At 45.0% G+C, this 18943-nt stretch overlaps 1 protein-coding gene across 1 annotated transcript in view; it reads left to right on the top strand.

The window, feature by feature from the left end:
* Window positions 1-2364: 2364 nt before the first annotated feature.
* The window catches only part of GPR158 (G protein-coupled receptor 158), a gene marked incomplete at both ends in the record, with an annotated part of 187253 nt that continues 170674 nt past the window's right edge, over window positions 2365-18943 (top strand). The window contains 2 exons of the mRNA XM_082300225.1: window positions 2365-3236; window positions 18227-18332. Of these exons, the coding sequence (XP_082156351.1) occupies window positions 2365-3236; window positions 18227-18332 (978 nt within the window). The remainder of the gene's footprint in view (window positions 3237-18226; window positions 18333-18943) is intronic.

Below are 18943 nucleotides of genomic sequence, written 5' to 3'. Positions count from 1 at the left end.
TAAATAATCTCACAAACTCTTCACCTAAGGGAAATTTCAGTACAAGTAAATGATTGTTACGTGTTGAATATCCTCTTCAACTGCATACAGCAAGAGACAAAAAGGATTTATAATTTTCTCCCTTAACCAACACGTGATATTATAATTATTAAAGGTGTCCATAGGCAAAGTGCATAATATCACTAGGATATATGGACTGAAAATGTAATTTACATTTAGCTGTGTTAGAGTGACTACTCCATTAAGTGTTGTTTCAAGTAATTCTAAAATAAGATTATGCTTTAAGGAGCAGATATAGCTTATTTAAAAGTGGTTTAAAATTAGATCATATATTCTACATAACTGAAATAGGATGTGCATGCACGTGTGTGTGTGGGAGAAGATAAAAACAAAAGATCTTTTACTACTCTTTTCATTTGCACTTTTGAATTCCAAAATGGAATTTTATATTAAATGAGAATGGAATGTAGTTAGAAGATTTTGCTGTGGACCACCTCCTCCAAAATCCACCCTTTGCTGTCTCCTATCACAAACCCCTCATCCATTAGTAAGATATTGAGCAGGTGCATACTTCTGCCAAAGAAAATGTACAAAGTTAAACACATGTTGAATTGTTTTACTAAACTACATCCTTATTACTGATCATGATAGCTTATCTGGAAAATCCCAACTATGTCTTCTAAGCATTTGTGTTATTCCAAAGGGGTTTCCACAGAGCAGGAGGAAAGCTGGGCGATCAGCCTGTGCTGCTGTGGCTCCACAGAGGTGCTCTGAAGGTCAGTGTTAAAAGCCACTGGATTAAGGGTTTAGTTTTGAAAACAGCTGTAGGAATTAGCATCTTGGAGTTCAAACACTACGGGAAAAAAAGAAGAAAGATCACGGTTACACAAATACAACCAGCCAGCCACCGTACTGCAGGGAGAAGGCAAGTGGCCCAGTGCCCATTCCGGCGGGATGCACTCCGTGCCCGGGGCAGGTGAGGCGAGGCGGCGAGCGCGGCGGCCCGTGCGAGGCGCCCGCGGGCCGCGGGCCCGGAGATCCCGAAGGCGCAGTTCCCATTCCCACCCAAACATCGTTCACTTCGACAAAGGCATCCCTCCTGGGCAGCCCGGCTGGCCGCACGCGTCCCGAGGGAAGCCGAGGAACAGCCTGTGCCCCCGCCACCCACCCTAGAAATGCTGGAAGCAAGAGCGCCTTCCCCACAGCGGCACGCAGCCCTGACAGGCACCAGCCCACGCTGCGGATCTAGCTGGAGCTGCCTTCCCCCGGAGCGTCAGGCTTCTCCTGCTCCCTGCAGAGGAGAGAGGGAGGCGGAACGGGGTATTTTGGGCCCCTGATCCCCCTCTCCTGCCCTCGCCCCGCAGCCGCTCCCGCGAGTCCCGCCGCTGGCCCCCGGCGCGGAGCCGCCGCGGCGCCGCCCCAGGCCCGGCCACCAGGTGTCGCTGCCACGCGCCGCGGAAGAGCCCCGCGCCCCGGCCCGGGCCCCGCGGAGCCTCCGCAGATTCCCCGCCCGCGACCCCTGAGCCCCTGGAAAGCGGAGCGGCTCCGACTGGGGCGGGCACCTGCCCCGCCTCCGTCCCGAGCGGAGCCGGCTGCAGGTGAAGAGAGGTGCCTCGACGCCTCTCCGCGGTTGCAGCACCGCCTTCCCCGGCACCGCACGGCGCCGTCCTCCTGCCCCGTGAGTGGTTGCCGGCTGACTGACAGGCGAGGCGGCCACATAGGGCGGCCGCTGGCTGGCGTACACCTATAAGGGCCGGCGGTGAGGAGCGCCGTGAGGTGTGGGGTTGCCCGTGGCCGAGCCGCTCGGCGAGCATCCATCCTCCCACGGCCGGGCGTCCACGCTCGCGGAGCCGAGCGCTGGCGGAGGCGGGCGCCTGCCCGCTGACTCCCCGGCAGCAGCCCCGCCCGCCGATCCCCGCAGCAAGTGGCAGTCCCGCGCTGCGGGCCCCCCTCTCCGGCAGCGGCGCCCGAAGGATGCGGAGCGGCGGAGCGCGGGCGGCGGCGGGGCGCCGCGGGGGGACCCGCCGCTGCGCCTGGCGCGGGCGCCGCCGCCCCTGCGCGCTGCGCCGGGCAGGAGCTCAGTGAGCGCGGTGGCCGCGGCGGGAGGAGGCGCAGGCGGGCTCGGCTCTGCCGTCGCCGGAGGGGCTGCGCGCCGCTCCGAGCCGGCGGTGGGGCTGTGCGGAGCCCCGCGCTGGGGAGGTTGCGGGCGGCTCCGCCACAGGTGATTCGCGGGCCGGGGGTCGCGTTCCGCCCCGCTGCCGCTCGGCCGCCTCTGCGCGTTCGCACCCCTGCGCCGCGGCCGCCTGCGCGAAGCCCATCTTCAGCCGCCTCGCTGTGCCGGCGCGACCGGCAGCACCGGGGGACATGGCTTTGCTCCGGCTCCTTCTCCTCTTGCTCCTCGCCCAGCCCGGGCTGGGGGCTGCCGCCGACCAAGGGCAGGCAGTGCGCGGCCGGGAGCGGGCGCTCGGAGGGAAGCAGCCTACTTACAACCACATCAAGAGCCGGGAGCCTCCGCCGGCTCCGCGGAGCCGCTCTACAGAGAGCACCATCTTGGCGCAGCGGCTCGCCGAGGAGGTGCCCCAGGACGTGGCCTCGTTCCTCTACACGGGCGACTCCCGGGAGTTGCGGCGAGCCAACTGCTCCGGGCGGTACGAGCTGGCCAGCCTCGCCGGCAAGTCGCGCTTCACCTCGCACCCCTCCCTGCACGGTGCCCTGGGCACCCTCACTCACGCCACCAACTTACTTAACATGATCCTCCAGAGCAATAAGTCGCGGGAGCAGAACTTACAGGAGGACCTGGAGTGGTACCGCGCCTTGATCAGGAGCCTGCTGGAGGAGGACCCCAACATCTCCAGGGCCGCTATCACTTTCAGCACGGAGCCTTTTTCCTCCACTCCCCAGGTTTTCCTCCAGGCCAGCAGGCACGAGAGCCAGGTCCTCCTGCAGGACTTGTCCTCCTCGGCTCACCGCCTGGCCAACGCCTCCGTGGAAACAGAGTGGTTCCACGGCTTGAAGCGCAAGTGGAGGCCACATCTGCACAGGAAGGTCTTAAACACGGGCCCCAAAACTTTGGAAAACAGTTGGAAGAGGCGGGAGAGCTTCACTGCTGAGAAGAACCACATCAGGTGGTCCTCACCATATCTGGAGTGTGAGAATGGGAATTACAAACCCGGCTGGCTAGTGACTCTCTCGGCAGCTTTCTATGGGCTGCGGCCAAACCTCCTGCCCGAGTTCAGGTAGGAGGAGTGTTCTGCTTGCTTTCTGTCGAGAAGGGGAGGGGGTAGTTTGGTTCTGCTCCACTCCTAGGGAAGGGCATTTTGGGTCTCTGGGTGACCTCATCAACCCCTGCCGCACCGGCTGCTCAATCACACCGCAGAGCAACCTCAGGCCTTCTTGTTGAGGTGTGCCTTAGGGAACTGTTGCTCAGTACAAGAATCGCTGTCGTCTCGGTCTGTAAGATAGAGTTTCCTTTACCTGCTCCTACTGGAGCAGGCGTGCATGTGGGTTACGTTCCTGGTGTGCTTGTGGTGGGGAGACGAGAGCAGCAGTTGCCAGTTGAAGTTTATCTCTGTCTGCAAGAGGAAAATGTTCACCAGGGCGTTATTAAACTATGTAATAAACCTAACTTGACCACAGCTATGCTTTTAACCAGCTGGGAAATAACATTATTGTGCTGGTAAACTGCTGTTTCTAGTCTCCAGAGCACATCCACTGTGGGGTGCTCCAACCTGGTCAGCACACTTGTAGGTAAATAGGTGTTGGTGACTGCAGTTCTGTCATGCAGTTCTGTGCATGTGGCTATAACCTCGACTGGCAGTAGGAAAGCTTTCCTTAGGACACCACCAGCTTTATATTTGATACCTGGCATATGTAAAGATTTGCTTATTTTTTATTGCTTTATGTACTTTTTATTGCTTTTATATACTTTGCCACTGAGCTGCAACTAGCAGAGAGGAGGATAGAAAAAGACTCTCTTGTGTCTTTGTATTTTGACAGCAAAGAGAGTTTGCTCAAACTACTACCTGTGGAGTAAGAGATGTCAGATTTTTCCCCGGCACTTCTGCAAGGGGTTCACAAGTAGCTCTGCCCAGTGGGGAATGTCTGCTGCCCAGAAGCAGCTGGCATTTCTCAGTGTGTGAAAGGAACACAGGATTTCTTTTGTGCTATGAATTAGTAGTAAGTGAAGATAGATAAGAACATAGCAGACACAGAAGAGATTTTGCCACACCTAGGTGGCAAGGCAATAGTGTATGCAAAAGCTGTTTCTCTTGGCTTAGTCGGAAATCCAGTGAGATCAGAGATATGAGTGGAGTCATAAATCCTTGAAAAACCCAGAATCTGTTGAATGGATAATGGCTGCATATTTCTCTGTTGAATTACATTTTGCCCTGAAATTTTCACACTTATGGGAATGGTAGGGTTAAGGTAAAATGAGCTCATCTGTATGCTGTTTGTTGCTGAATTCCTCTCGAGACTAAAACCCAGGAATAGGTCTACTGTAGAGTTCTTCTGGACCCTAGGGAGTCCAGAGGAGTCAGGAAGCTTGTCAGAGATCATTGAAATGCAATGTTCAACACTTGATGAATTTCAGGATGTGGATGAAAGTTAATGTAGGCTGATAATCTCTTGTTGGGGGTAGAGTTTTGCAGGACCACTAGCTGGAGGTGTGGTGGCAGCCACAAACTAGCAGAGCATATAAATTTTGATATGAAGCTTATCTCAAAGAAGCTTCAATCTTGACCTAATTGAAGAGGAAATAAACCCATGTTTTAAGCAAAAGAGTCTAAAGCTTCAATCCCATCTCTGTGCCTAGATTTTGTGATGCCAGGAAGCATCTCAGTGGTCTTGGTTTCTGCTGTGGTGGCTTTGGTGTGCAGAGCACACCAGTTCTGTTTTGGAGTAACCCTGGCCAACCCAGGCAACCAGTAGATGTCCTCCTGGATGCGGTACAGAGCAGTGCCTTCTCTGCCTCATCTTCCCAGCCTCTGTTTGCCATGTGGGGGTCACTTCTGTTAAAAAATAGAATAACCTCTTATAACCCTGATACTTCAAATGGCATTCACTGAGCTCATCTAAGCTTGGAGAACCACTTCTTATTAAGAAGATCTTGAGATGGAGTATGCTGTGCAAGTTCAAAGTGTTGTGTTGCTGCTGTACTGAACAGTTAGGACAAAACTAACAAAGCTTTGTGGTATCAAAAGAGATGAGTCTGTAAGCATTTCTAAAAAATGGGTTATGTTTTATGCCAAACTATTAAATAAGCAGGTGGAAGAAGTAAAATTATAAATGCATGTATGCACATTCTGGCAAGGCTAAAGGATAGTTCCTGTGTTCCTGGTTTGAGGTATGCTAGCTGAAAGATGGGCTTCAATGTAAGCTTATCATTTGGGATATTGAGAAAGTAACTTCTCAGCTACACAGAAAATAGGATACACAAAATATGCTTCTTCTAAGACTTGTAGTTTGTCTCTATCTACACAATGTTTTCAATACTTAATAGGTACACAGCCTCAATGTGAATTTTTAAGAGGAAAAAATGGTTTAACGTATGCATACGTAATAGAAAACTGTAAAATCTAATGTGGTTACTAGAAAATTAGTGTGAATTACTATAAGATGCCTCTTGAAGTAAGCTTTACTTCCCCTCACCAACAGTCTTCTAGTGACACAGTATTTTGACTTTAAATCCTTATTTAAGGCTCATATGATAAACAGTGTTTACTAACCTTCACCTTTTGGGACAGCTGGGTTGGTTCTCCAGAAAATGTATCTTTGAACCATCTGTTAGAAACATTTTAATGAATCAGTGTACATGCTCCTCCTATTTAATAGTCTGGCATGATGTCCTTAATGGTAATTTAGTGTATGCCCCTTTAATATTATTCGAACTGTTTTTGTACTTTCTTTGCTCACATTAGGTTAAGGCATGGTACAATAGGGTGAGATCATGCTACATTCATGAAAGAGTTCCTTCAGATTACAGAAGGAAAAGCCATTGCTCCTTCTTGGTATCTCTTCTGTGGTAGTAACAGATGTGTTTGTTCATGTGGCATAGCAAAGGAAAGAGTTTAATGGAGGCAATACTGGTAACTACTACTGGCTATGTTCAGTGCATGCTACTACTGCAGTGCTGTTGTCAATGACATTCTGAAAGTGCAGCCAAAAGCAGCAAGCTTTGTTCTTAACACTAGGAAGAGTTACAGTGCTTTTGGCCTGAGGATGTGAGTGTTACAGGCCAGGGGGCTCCTGCAAGCAGCTTGCCTGTCTTCAGTTTCACCTCTCTCCTTCCCAAGCGATTACTGCCAAACTGCCCAGAGTGAAGGCCAAGGAGAGAACATGGTTGTCTTGCCATGACTAATACTATAGATGAATACTGAGATGAAGTTGTGCTGATAAATGTACCAGAGGCTGTTCAGGCCCAATGGGGCCACATTAGCCTAATACAATGCTAAGCTAGCAGTGCTGGCTGTCTGCAGCTTCTTAGCAGTGCTTGCTGGTATTTTGTTGTCAACATCTGCTGGTCTTTCCACCCAAAGTGCATGGAGAGAACATTACTACTGTCTTCTTGCAAGAGGCAGTGTAGGCTCTCATTCAGAAATGAGGATCCACAGAGACTAGAAGTAGTCACTTGGCGTTAACCATTCCTTCTGTCTAAACTGATGCTGTTTGTGGCTGAAATTCACCACCTAATGTGCCTTATCACTCTACTACTCCAGTGCTGCAGGGGGTAGAGCACAGTAGCATCTGTCACTGATCTTCCATGTCCCTCCTCTGCTGCTGCCTATCACATGATGAGAATGAACCATATTTTATGGCACATAATGAGCCAACTGTCCTCTCTGCAGCCGTACTGAGAAGGTGGGAAAGTGTGGGAAGCTGATTCTTATAAATACAATTCTTTCTCTAGAGTATTTTCTTGGCCCCAGAGAAGAAATGAGAGGTCTTCATTGCTTTAGCAGTCCAGGAGACAAGTGGGGAAGATCACTTACTCTAGAGGAAAGATGACCAAATAGTCAGCTAATAGGAACACACAAGTTAAAAAAAAGTCCTCCTTGGGTCACTGAGTCAGTCTTCTGCTGTCACAAGCCCACTTAATGTCATCAGCTGACAAATCCCTGTCTTAAAGTAGATGGGTTTCCCTCTTGACTCTTCAGTTCACTGGCATGCCAGACCTAATGGTTGGATAGCTTCTCCTGATTTCTGATCTGAATTTATTCACAGTCAGTTCTCATGCATTTTTTTTCTGGTCCAGAACTGTCTTCCATCTGACTTAGCACTCTTAGCTGGTCTTTACTGCCCTGACTTATTTATAGACAATGGCCCCTTCTTCACCTTTGTTTACTAGACTACACAAAGTGGCTTTCTTTAGTCTCTGTCATAAACTCTCTGTTGCCATGGTCCCTCTTCTCAAGTCCTGTCCCAGTATTTCTTGAAGGTGGTTAGTCAGATTCATGTGTGCTGTTTCAGCCTTGTGCAATGACATCAATTATCCCCAAACTCTGATGAATGAGTTGCTGCTTTTGCAGTTCAAAATGTTCCCTTGTGTGCTGTTCTCATTTTCTTTAATGTTGTATTGTAATACATCTACATTTTGGGAACTGGTCATTGGTCTCACATGATTTCTCATTGTGGAGGTCAGATTGGCTTCAGGATACAGGGCATTGGCTTTCTTTCCCCCCTCCCACCACATTCCAGCAAGTTTTTCACCAAATTCAGCACAGCATTTGCTATCTTTTTTTTTAAGGTTTTTAGGAAGAATCCAATGGAGTAATGTCTGTTTTGGGAGAAAGGTACTCAATCAGCAAGCTGAATAAATTGGGAGTGGGTTTTTTTTGTTTGTTTGTTTTTTGTTTTGTTTTTTTAATTTTATTTTATTTTGAATGGAGTCTTGTTCTGGAGCATTTACAGGTAACTTCATTCTGAAGTTTGGCCAGATTGTGCTACATCTTAATATCTTCTGTCTTCCAGAAGCTTGCTACTTCTTAATTATTGGAAAGATATTCCTTGATGCAAAGATAATCTTTACTGCACAGTTAGATTGAGCTGTTTCTTCCCTAAAGGCAGTGTAATGTAGTGATTTCCACTGTACTATTAACAATTGGACCACTCCAGTGTTGGACTATGATGGGACTCTTAGTTAAGGAGACATTACTAAAGGCAGATTAAACCATGGAGATAGAAGTATTTATGACAAATAAGTAATTTCTTAGGGATTACACATAATTTCATATTCTGCTAAATATTTCACAGCTGTTAAATTGCTTGGTAAAAAAACCTAAACAAATGTAGACATGAAAAAAAGAAATTTTAAAAATGGGCAATTATTTTAAGCATGCTTTAATTTCTTCCTTTAGCCCCCTTTTTTTAGTTTCTCCCAATCTCTCTTTAGTCTCAGTACTGAGCTAAGAGAAAATTAATTTTAATTGTTTAAGGAGGTTTTTTAATTTTTTTGTGCCATTGTGATGTGACACTAGTTGTATAATACGGAAAGTATTTTGAAATGGTGTAGTTGACATTTTTTATAACATGTCCTGGCTCTTAACATGATTGAAGGTGTGGGTGGATTTAGAACAGGTTTCAAAAATGAAAACGAATAATTTATTTCCTAGAATTTCTGAAAGTCTTGGATTTGTGTTCCTGAAAAGAAGTTAAAACAAAGAAGCTTCTAATGATTTACAGTCTGTTTGTGGAAACCCCCAGGATGCTGTAAGTGTTCCCTGGGCAATCAGTCATGTCCCTGCCAGCATTTTTCATATGAGGTCATGGATAGGGATAGAAAACTGGATGTTGATGAAACATAGGAAAGGAACAATAAATAGGGATTTTTCTTTTTAGAACCATGATTCGTCTTTCTTCAGTACTGGAGAAACAGAAGTGGGTCTTTGAAGAAAAAAGTTAAATATGGCCATGAGAGGATTGAAACACATACTGCATTCATGTCCGCAATTACGTGGCATGTGCTAAGTTGCAATAAAAGGAACTATTCTTTTTTGGGTCAAACTTCTGTTTCCAATTCCTCTGTTCTCCACCTCCATCCCCCTTGGGCCTGACTTCCAGCACAGCAGGTTATCAAAGTTCTTTTGAAGGGGATGGACATGTGGCAGTCGTTACTATCTGAGATTCAGCTGTAGGACTGTCATCTTTTCTGTTTGTGAATGTGGGCTGAGATAGAAATGTTCCTAAGGGTAAGAAAAAATGTATTGCTGTGTAAGGTCAGATGAAAGGTTTCCGTAGCCCTTGCTCCAAAAGCAGCTTCTGGCAGGTACTGAAGGAAAAATGTCAAGTTCTCCTAACCTGATTATATCCAGTTTACCAATATTAAGCAATAAAAATAAATTGTTTTTCAGACTTTATCTGAATGACTGGATAATAAATATAGATTAAACTGACCTTCATGGTTCTAATCCATGTTTTAACGCATTTGTCTTCTGCAATGTAGTTTGGCATTGTATTCCATAATCTATTTATTTATTACATAATATCCATATATTATGGGTTCCATAATTTTTTTGGTTTTAGATTCACTTTGTGAATCTAAATTCATTGGGAGATCCCAGATTCTTGAATGAACATTTCCCAAAGTGTTTTATTACATCTTTTCTGTGTCAGGCAGGTTTAGTTGTGGGTTATATTAAGTGTTTTTATCACTCACAGACTTTGTCACTGGCTATCCATTTGTGGTCATCTGTGAATGTGCCAAACAAAGAAAAGAGTTGTGAAGTCCAGCTTGTTAACTGCCCTGCATGTGAAAGCTGACTTTAGTTTCATTGATTCTTTCAAGAGCAATGAAAATAACTAATTTTTGACAAAAGCCGTCTCTACTCTGAGCAATTTTTGTATCTTGGTTTTGTATTGTGTTAGAGATTTTAGTTCAGCCTTCCACTTTGAGGTATTTGAAATGTTTTTAATTAGCAGAGCCTGTCCTTTTAACATGCTGTTTCTAAAAATGTCCTGGTTTTGTCTTACATTCTTGTAATTTGTATGTTCCTCCTTGCCCAGGTTTATGCCTTTCCATTTTTGGTTTTTTTTTTAGGTTGGCTTCCACTTACTTTTGAGTTTTAAAATGATCTTGTTACCTTTAAATAAATCTTCAGGGTCACAGGATTTGATATAGTTAGGCTGAGACCATCCCTCCTGTGTAGGATTCTTCTATTTCAAAAGCTCTTTGTGTTCCTGACATATTTTCTTCTATCATGCTCTGTTCCTTGGGACTCTTTCTACCTGCCTCTTTCACCTCATGGAGGGTAATGCAAACATTTCAAAAAAAGTAACCTGAATTTGGCTCCAAGACCTTTTTTCATGGGGGTAATCTAATGTACGTGGTACTCCACCATCACTGACATCTGGTATTCCTATACAAGGTGATGTTTTGTGACAGAGTGAAGATGCTAGCAGAAACTTGAGCATCCTCAAGCAAAAAAAAAAAAAAAAAAAAAGAAAAACCCCAAACCATCTCTGCCCTTCAGAGTATCTAAGAAACTCTCTGGCTAAACTGCAGGGAAATCCCCAGGGAGGCAACACTGCATGCCATAAATCTCAAGTCAGATTTAAATCTGAAATAATTCTTCAGACAATAGAGAATTCAGCTTTAAGTATTCTGCCCTTGTAGTACTTTTTCAAATGGCCTAGAGGGATTTTCTTTGCAGGTGAATCCTAATTTATGTGCCCACACTGCTTTACCTTACTCCTCAGTTAAGTTTATTTTTAGTGAAAGCTGGTTCTCCTTTGAAAGGAGTGTGTGTGTGCTGAAGAGCAGCAGTCATGCTGTGGCTGAGGAATTAGGGAGGTGCCTGTCCTGTTAGTAAGGAATTGGTGGTAACTCTGTGACCAGGTCAAAATTGTGTGTCATGTCCCAGTAGCCTTTTGTGAATCTGGCTGGTTAGGCATGGTGACAACTTTAACAATGTCTAAGTGATGCAGAATCCTAAATCTTAACTTTCAAAGGCAAGCAGACTGCAGAAGCTGCTGTTTGTCAGTACGACTTACGGCTGAAACTCATTTGTGAATTTGACACCAGGATTATTTTTGGATGCTCAGTTGATGGTACATTGGAGGAGCCTCAGGTGTCAAGTAGTATGCAGTATTTGAAGACTAATATTCTTGAAAGTGGCAACCTCAAAAATGAGTGGTCAGAAAAAAGGCATCTGCCCTGAAAACATTGGCTTTGCTAAATACAGTGTGTATTTGTTTAGAGGAGTGGGCATTTGTAGATTTCTGAGGGCTGTAGAGAACTTGTCTTTATCTCCTTGTTTTGTGGTAAATAAGGACTTATGAAGGACAGCATGGAGGGCTGAATGAATATGACAGCAAGAATCTGAGCAGCTGGCTAGATGTGGGGGATGATGCCCACTTCAGTGTGTGACAACCATGCCTTATACCTTAATTATGAGTGCTCACAATGCTTATGGGCTCAAAAATAAGTGTACAAACTTAGAAGGCAAACTGCGTGTTTAGCTGAGCTGTGATGACCTCTGTGCCAAAAAAGCTTTTGAAGACTTAGAGGACAAGGATGCTGTTTATCACCATTTAAATGCTGGCAGGCTATTATTTTGTACTGTTCTGGCTTAAACTGACTAGGAGAAGGAGAACATGCTCCTTCTGCTTTTTTTATGATGTAATGGTAGACTCAAAAAAATATTCTGTAGATAGGTTTTACAACATGTTGTTACAATGAAATATTATAAATACTGAAACTATCAGGATAGCTAGTAGGTTGGGAAAATAAGCTTAAATCAATTTCTGGCACAGATTTCAAGGCAAGCAGCATGCCAACAAACAGTAGTACTGGAAATACAGACAGGCATTAAAGCCTCTTAAATCAAACCTCTGACCTGACAGAAAATCCTTGATAACATCATTCTTCAATGATTATCTTACATATAATTCAACTAATTCGTTCTTAACTGTGTGTTTAGCATGGACATGCAATCCTTAAATACCTCTTTTGTGTGTGTAAGGACTGTAAAATTGTGGCAGGAAACAAATATCTATTGTTACAAGGAGATTAACAAAATACACTTACCTGCCAGATGGTCCACAATTACCAGTAATGTTGTTATTAACTTATGGCTGTGGCTTGGTTCAGCCAGGCAGCATTGCCAGTGTGGATGAATGTGTTACGCTGACAAGCAGAGTCTAGTCTTACACCCTTGATATTTGTCTTGATTGCTTCCACCAAGATAGCAACACTGCAATTATTCCCAATTAGTTCGATAAATATAACACAGGGAGTTGGTCCATATACGTTCTGGGAGGATGTGTTCTTCCATATGTTCCATTTTCCGAATGCTGAATCAAAAATAACTGGAAATGTGGGTGGCTAAACAGGCTGTGCCAGCTACTGTATTAATCACAGATGAATTTCAAAAATATATCGTGTACATATTAGTGTACTCTGTGTAATAGCAGTGGGGTACAAGTCTGAGATGGTGTTTTAAAATGGCAAAGGATCTCAAATGAACACAGTAGAAGTCTTGTACCATCACGATACTTTTTCTAAATGCCACATATATGCTTAAAGAAACTTTGCTTTTGAAAGCACTGTATCCTTAAGTAGTTTCAGACCCTGGTACTACTTCAGAAGTGTGATGTTACTATGAAACATCTATTGCAGAGGTCTAGTGAAAAAAGGATAATACGCACCATGGGGGGGGAAAACAGTTGAACAGCTTGTAACTATTGGGAGAGAGTGCTTTCCTGCTTCTGCACTGTCCTGTTTCTTCTTGCTGTGAATTTTCACCCCAGAAACTCACAAAGCTCTGAGAAAAGGGAAAACCAGAACAACTTAACCATATCAAAAGTTCAGGTTGTGCTGCAGAAGAGCTGCAGATGGGAAGAGTGTAGGTAGAAAAGTCTGCACTGAGTTCATGAAGATTAGGTTTTGTGAAAGACACACACTCTTGTAAGAAATGCTTTAGTACAAGAGAAGCAAAAGGAACATGCATTTAGTTTGAAATGGTAGAATTTTATAGTGTTTCTGGAAGAAGTATTATGAAAATATTTTCAAGCTTGCATAGCTTAACAGGGAGATCCTGACAAAACTTAAGCATAACTTGAAAGTGCAGGTGGGAGTGGGGCCTGGTAACCTGGGAGGAATATGGAGATGCTGTCTGAGCATGACTGTGATCATGAGTATCTTGTATCAGCAACAGTGAGGCCAGCAGGACCAGGAAAGTGATCGTTCCCCTGTATTCATCACTGGTGAGGCTGTACCTCAAATACTGTGTTCAATTTTGGGCCCCTCACTGCAGGAAAGACATTAAAGAGGCTGGAGCAAGTCCAGAGAAGAACAATGGAGCTGGTGAAGGGTCTGGAGCACAAGTCCTATGAGGAGCAGCTGAGAGAGCTTGGGCGTGTTTAGCCTGAGGAGGCTCAGGGGAGACCTTATTGCTCTTTACAACTACCTGAAAGGAGGTTGTAGAGAGGTGGGGATTGGTCTCTTCTACCAAGTGACAACCAATAGGGGAAGAGGAAATGTCTTCAAGTTGTGCCAGAGGAGTTTTACATTGCATGTTAGGAAAACTTGCTTCACTGAAAGGATTGTCATGCATTGGAACAGGCTGCCAGGGTTGAGTAACCATCCCTGGAGGTATTTAAAAGATGTGGCACTTAAAGACATGGTTTAGTGGTGACTTTGGCAGTGCTTAGTTAATGGTTGGAACTCAGTGATCTTAAAAGGTCTTTTCCAAGGTCTTTACTGCTGAATGGAAAAGTGTGCTTTGTGACAAAGGATGTTCAGAAATCCAAAGTACTCGATATCTTCCAATAACTACAGGCTGATCAGCCTCACCTCAGTCCCTGGGAAGGTGATGGAGGAAATAGTTGTGAAAACCTCTTCTGGAACACATGAAGAGGAGAAGTGTGATTGGGAGTAGTCAGCATGGATTTCTGAGGGGGAAATAGTGTTTAACCAACTGAGCAGCCTTCTGTGTGTGGATGACTGCTGTCCAATTGGAGGTCAGTCACTTTACTATACTCCTGGTGGGCACCAGTTTGACATGAATCACCATTGTGTGCCTGTGGCAGAGAAAGCCGACAGCCTCCTGGTCTGTGAGAGGAAGTTTTGCCAGTGGGTTGAGGGAAGTGGTCTGGTCCTTCTTTACCCAGCCTGGTGGGACTCTATCAAGAGTGCAAGGTTCACTTCTGGGCTCCTCAGCACAGGAGACACGGATGTACTGAAGCAAATCTGGTGAAAAGCCACGCAGATAGTTGGAGCATCTGGCAGACAGGAAGGGTTGAGTGAGCTGGGACTGTTCAGCCTGGAGAAGAAAAGGCTTCAGGGGCATTTTATGTGTAAGTACCCAGTGAAAATGGGTAAAGGAGAGAGAGACAGGCCTTTCTCAGCCTTATTCAATGAAAGGCTGGAAAGCCCAAGAGGCACAAACTGAAATACAAGAAATTTCATTTAACATCAGAAAGTTTCTTTTTTGACACTCTGTGTTTGGTCAGTCACTAGATCAGGTTTCCCAGAGATGAAGTCTCCATTATTGAGGGTATAAAAAACCCCGAACTTAACGGAGCAGGTGATTGGACTGAATTATCACAAGAAGCTTCTTCCAATGACAGTTGCTGAATGAATCTGATTTCTGCATCTATTATTAACAAAATAATTGTATTAAAGAGCTTTCAAATGATGTAAGTTCTTTAATCAATTCTGATGTGAGAAGTCCAGAAGTATTTTCCTTTCTTTCCAGTACGTGGCTCTGAGTGTTAATATACTCTTCTGCATTCTGATGTTTGTCCCACTAGAACATGCCATGAATTCTCCAAATTGCAGCACTTCTGGTACAAGGCCATACTCAAATGCTTTCTCAGTGCTCTTACTGACCCTAATTTCTCTGGCTTGTGTGTGTTGTCTTTCTCAAAGTAACCTCTAGGTAAGTTTTCTTTTGAAAATATAAATATTCTTTTTTTACTGACACACTGCTCCTACAGGGCTTGCTTGTGATACCACACAGCAAACTCTTAAAGGTGTTTCTTCTCTTCTGGCAGTGATTAGTTCGTCCTTTATTTGTAATCTGTACTTCTTTGCAGAAGTGTTTGAGGAGGGAAAGGTGAGTTTCCTCTCCTACCAGTTAGTTTCCCTTGTGTACAAAATGTACACAAGGGAAAAACTTCCTGTGTAAAGGAAATTAAGCCTTCTTCCCTAAGGTGCTTGAGGTCTCCCACGTGAATGGGTTGCATTTCTACTTAAGTTCAATCATCACTGCTTTTCCTACTGATTTCTTTAGAGTAGTCAGGATGATGCTAATCCTTGATAGCTTTGCTGATCTGACTGGTGTATAACATGAATTAGGAGAGCAAGGAGTAGTGTTGGTCCTGGTCCTGCTCCTGCTTTGTGCCTCTATGCAGCCATGGGAGATTATTTACTTGCAGAACAGGTCCTGTCCTCAGCCCACACACTAATATTTGTTTGTAAAGGTCCAGAAGATACTAGAAACCTACCTGATGAGATCTGCACATCACCAGATAAGTAATCTGTTACCTCTACTGGTTTGGGCATCTGTCTTGCTGCCAGGAGGGAAGAGACCGCTGCGGCAGCCCCTGTGGCCCAAGGCGGGGTTCCATGGCCGGAATGGAACACCTGGTGGCGGGGAGAGGGGCTGCTGGGGGCACATGTGCTGCTGCAGTGCAGGGACTTGGCACAAAGGCACTTCGCGTTTTGAGGGGGGGATGGGAAGGGACCAATGCAGCAATACTGAGCAATGCAGGGGGTGGGGTTAAGGAGGGGCCAAGGGTTTTCGCGCACGCGGGAAGATACAGAGTACAAGAAGAAGGCAACATGGCGGAGCCAAACATGCGGTCGTGGCCATCTTGGCTGCTACTTAGAGCCAACATGGTGGGAGTTTTGGGGGATTGGGATTAGGGTTTAGGGGGAGCTCCCAGGCCAGGGTGATGAGCCCTAGCTCGGTGAGGGGACAGGGGAGACATGGAATGGTCAGAACATTTTCTGATCTCTCCTGAGGGTCAGAGGGAGAGGATCAGAGGTTTCTGTTTCCACATGACTGAGTGAAACAAAACAAAAGTTAGTTCTTTTTATCTCTCACATGCAAGGAACCCCCCATGCACTGCTAAAATTAACTCCCAAACTGGGGGCACTGAACTTGCATCTTCTTTTGTTAGGGATGGGTTCTTTCTTGTGGGGGCTTGACACGAGGCATGACCTCCTTCACCTCAACAAGAACCCACCCCCAACCCTCCACCCAAACCGAGGAAAAAGGATTAAACTAAAAAGAAAAAATGATCCTCTGAACCAGGCCATTTCCTGGCTCCCTTCTGAAGCTTACCAGCACAAAGAGTCTCCCACTCTCATACCAGACTATCCAGGCTCCTCTTCAGGGCTTGCCAGAACAGAGAATCAACTTAAGGCACTCAGCGTGGTACATTGCTGTCCAGCTGACCTGTTTTCAAAACCGCTACTTTTCTCAAGGAGCTAATGGCTGTCCCTTCGGTCATCTCGCTGAAATGTGAGCTTTGCGTCGGGGAACTGGCTTCCCAAAGGCAACTACGCTCTCCTGGGCACCTCTTCTCAGATGCCACACATTGGGCACCATTTGTTGTAGTGCTAGGTTTAGTTTAGCAAGCTCAGCAGAGCTGCTTAGGGCAGTGCGACCATTGTCGCCCTCCCGTAGTCCATTTCAGACGGCTCCACAGTTTTGCTCTGGCAGCTATCAGTGTTACAACCATTGATGGCAAAGGAGGTGAGAAGGGTCTCTCCATAAGGGTTTCAGAGGACCTTTAATGGTTACATCTTCTCCCGGTGGCCCCCAGAGGCAGAGAGACCTCGTGATCCGGGCGCAGGGGGGTTTTGTCAGATTGCAGGGGCGGTACATGGGTGGGGTTGGGGTACAGGAACCAATAGACAGAACTCGAGGGAGTGGCCAGGGCTATGGGCAGGGGAAACCAGGGTGGGGGAACAATATGGGATAGGGAAAGCAGCGGGTAAACAGATCTCCACAAGGGAACATGCTTTGAGGTGAGCGAGGTGTTTCTGAGATAGAGGCTGGGCCATGCCCTTGTTAGTTTGCAGCCTGAAAGAAGGGATGATGGTGTTTGTAGTTGTAGAACTCCAGACTGTGGAAATGAAAATATCTGTCCCAAGTGGTTGAAATTATTGACTTGAAAGGAATGGTATTCTAGATTTAAGAAATCAACTCAGAGCATTCATCCACTATGAATGAGTTTGTGTAATGATTTAGCACCTCGAAGTTGCAATTTGACATTTTTGTCAAGTCTGGACTGCAGCAAAGCAGTCATAGATGACATACACTCACAAAATGATGCTATAAATGTCCTATATCATTCTGAAGAATATGTAAATCTTTGAAGGATTTTTTTTTAAGATATACAACTGCAGTCTTGTACCTTTCTTCTGATAATTTTCAAGTTTTTTATAAAATAGTGTGTCAGCTTTGAAATTGGCTTGTTAGGTTTTCTTTCAAAAGAATTTTTGAGGCAAATTGTTGATGATGAAACCTGGAGACTTCTTGGTGTAGGACTTACACAATTCAGACAGTCCTTCAGGACCTGTGTGTGTAGGAAACTTTTTTTTTGCTTCACAGACATCAGTGGTCTGTTGCTGGTTTGTGCAACTTTCTGATGTTGTATCAGGTTTTATTGCAGGGCCAGCTGGCAGAGGTGTGGGGAGAGGGGCTTGGATGTTTGCTGGAGGAGGATGTTGAGTTGCAGAGAAGAGGCTTGAATGTCTCTGGAGGCTGGGTTGTCACTGGGGAGAGTACAAAAAAAGGCTTTCACCAGTTGTTTTGGCAAATAGGATTCCCTGGAGCAAAGGGGAGAATGTAGTTTTTGCTGGACATGGAGTGAGGTGCAGTGCCTGGTTCCTTGCTCTCAGATTTGGCCGGGAAGGTTGCTGGCTTCAGAAAAAGTAGTGCAGGTCTTTCACTGTATTTATTTTGGGTCTTTGCTGCACTCTAAAATGTGAAGGGCATTACACTGTTTGAATATATAACTTGTTCTTAACTGCCACCCTACTCTTAATGTGTTAGATTTACTGAGCTCTTGTCATAATACATCTCAGTAAAGTCTAAAATAAGAATATGTGTCTGTGATCATGGCTCTGGGAGCACAAAACTTCTCTGGTTTTAGACATTTTATCAAATTCCATATTTAGAAGAAAGATGTAGTTCTGCTTTTCAGGCTACAGCGTCATAAAAAAGTTTAACCTATTTCTGTAGTTATGTTCAAGGCTGTTTCTCTCTGTTTTCAGAGGTGTTGTCAAAGTCGACATCAATCTGCAGAAGGTGGACATTGATCAGTGTTCGAGCGAGGGATGGTTCTCAGGGACGCACAGGTGTCATCTCAACAATTCTGAGGTACGTCTGTCCCTAAGGGGCCTCACTTCAATAACAAATCTTTACACTGAGTAGTGTTCTGTAGTATAGATGTTATTTATTTTATAGACATTAAATGTGGTTTGTAGGGCTGAAGAAATCTTTCTGTGCGAGGTGTTGTGGAATACATGAGTTTCAGGACTGCCTGCATTTCAGAATTATTGGTGTTAAATAAAACAGAAGCTAAGTTATTGTGAAGAGATAACAGTTACAGGGAAGAAGATTACCAATGAAATGATTTATGAGGTTCTGCTTTGCAAGTCTAACAATTATTTTGCACCCAAAATCAAAATAGGCTTTTAATGTCAGTGTCACTTTCCTTGGACAGCTTTACAAAATATAATAGAAGTAGCTGAAATGCTAATAGTAATTATTCAGAAAAACATGATCTTTTGATAGAGTGATACCGAATAACAGGCAGAATTGGATACTGTAATTCCTTCTTAGTAGAAATGCCAACATTTTGACAGAGCTGGCTAAAATGTTTGTGCTCAGCTCCTTCCTGCTTCCCCTTTCTTCTGAAGGTCTGCGTCTGGTTCCATCTGTCAGCGAATCATAGATCATTCTGCCTGGGAAGTCATATGTGTTCAGTG

This window comes from Coloeus monedula (genome assembly GCF_965178545.1).
Source record: "Coloeus monedula genome assembly, chromosome: 1".
NCBI classification, from domain to species: domain Eukaryota; kingdom Metazoa; phylum Chordata; class Aves; order Passeriformes; family Corvidae; genus Coloeus; species Coloeus monedula.
This window is presented reverse-complemented; position numbering and strand designations above follow the sequence as displayed.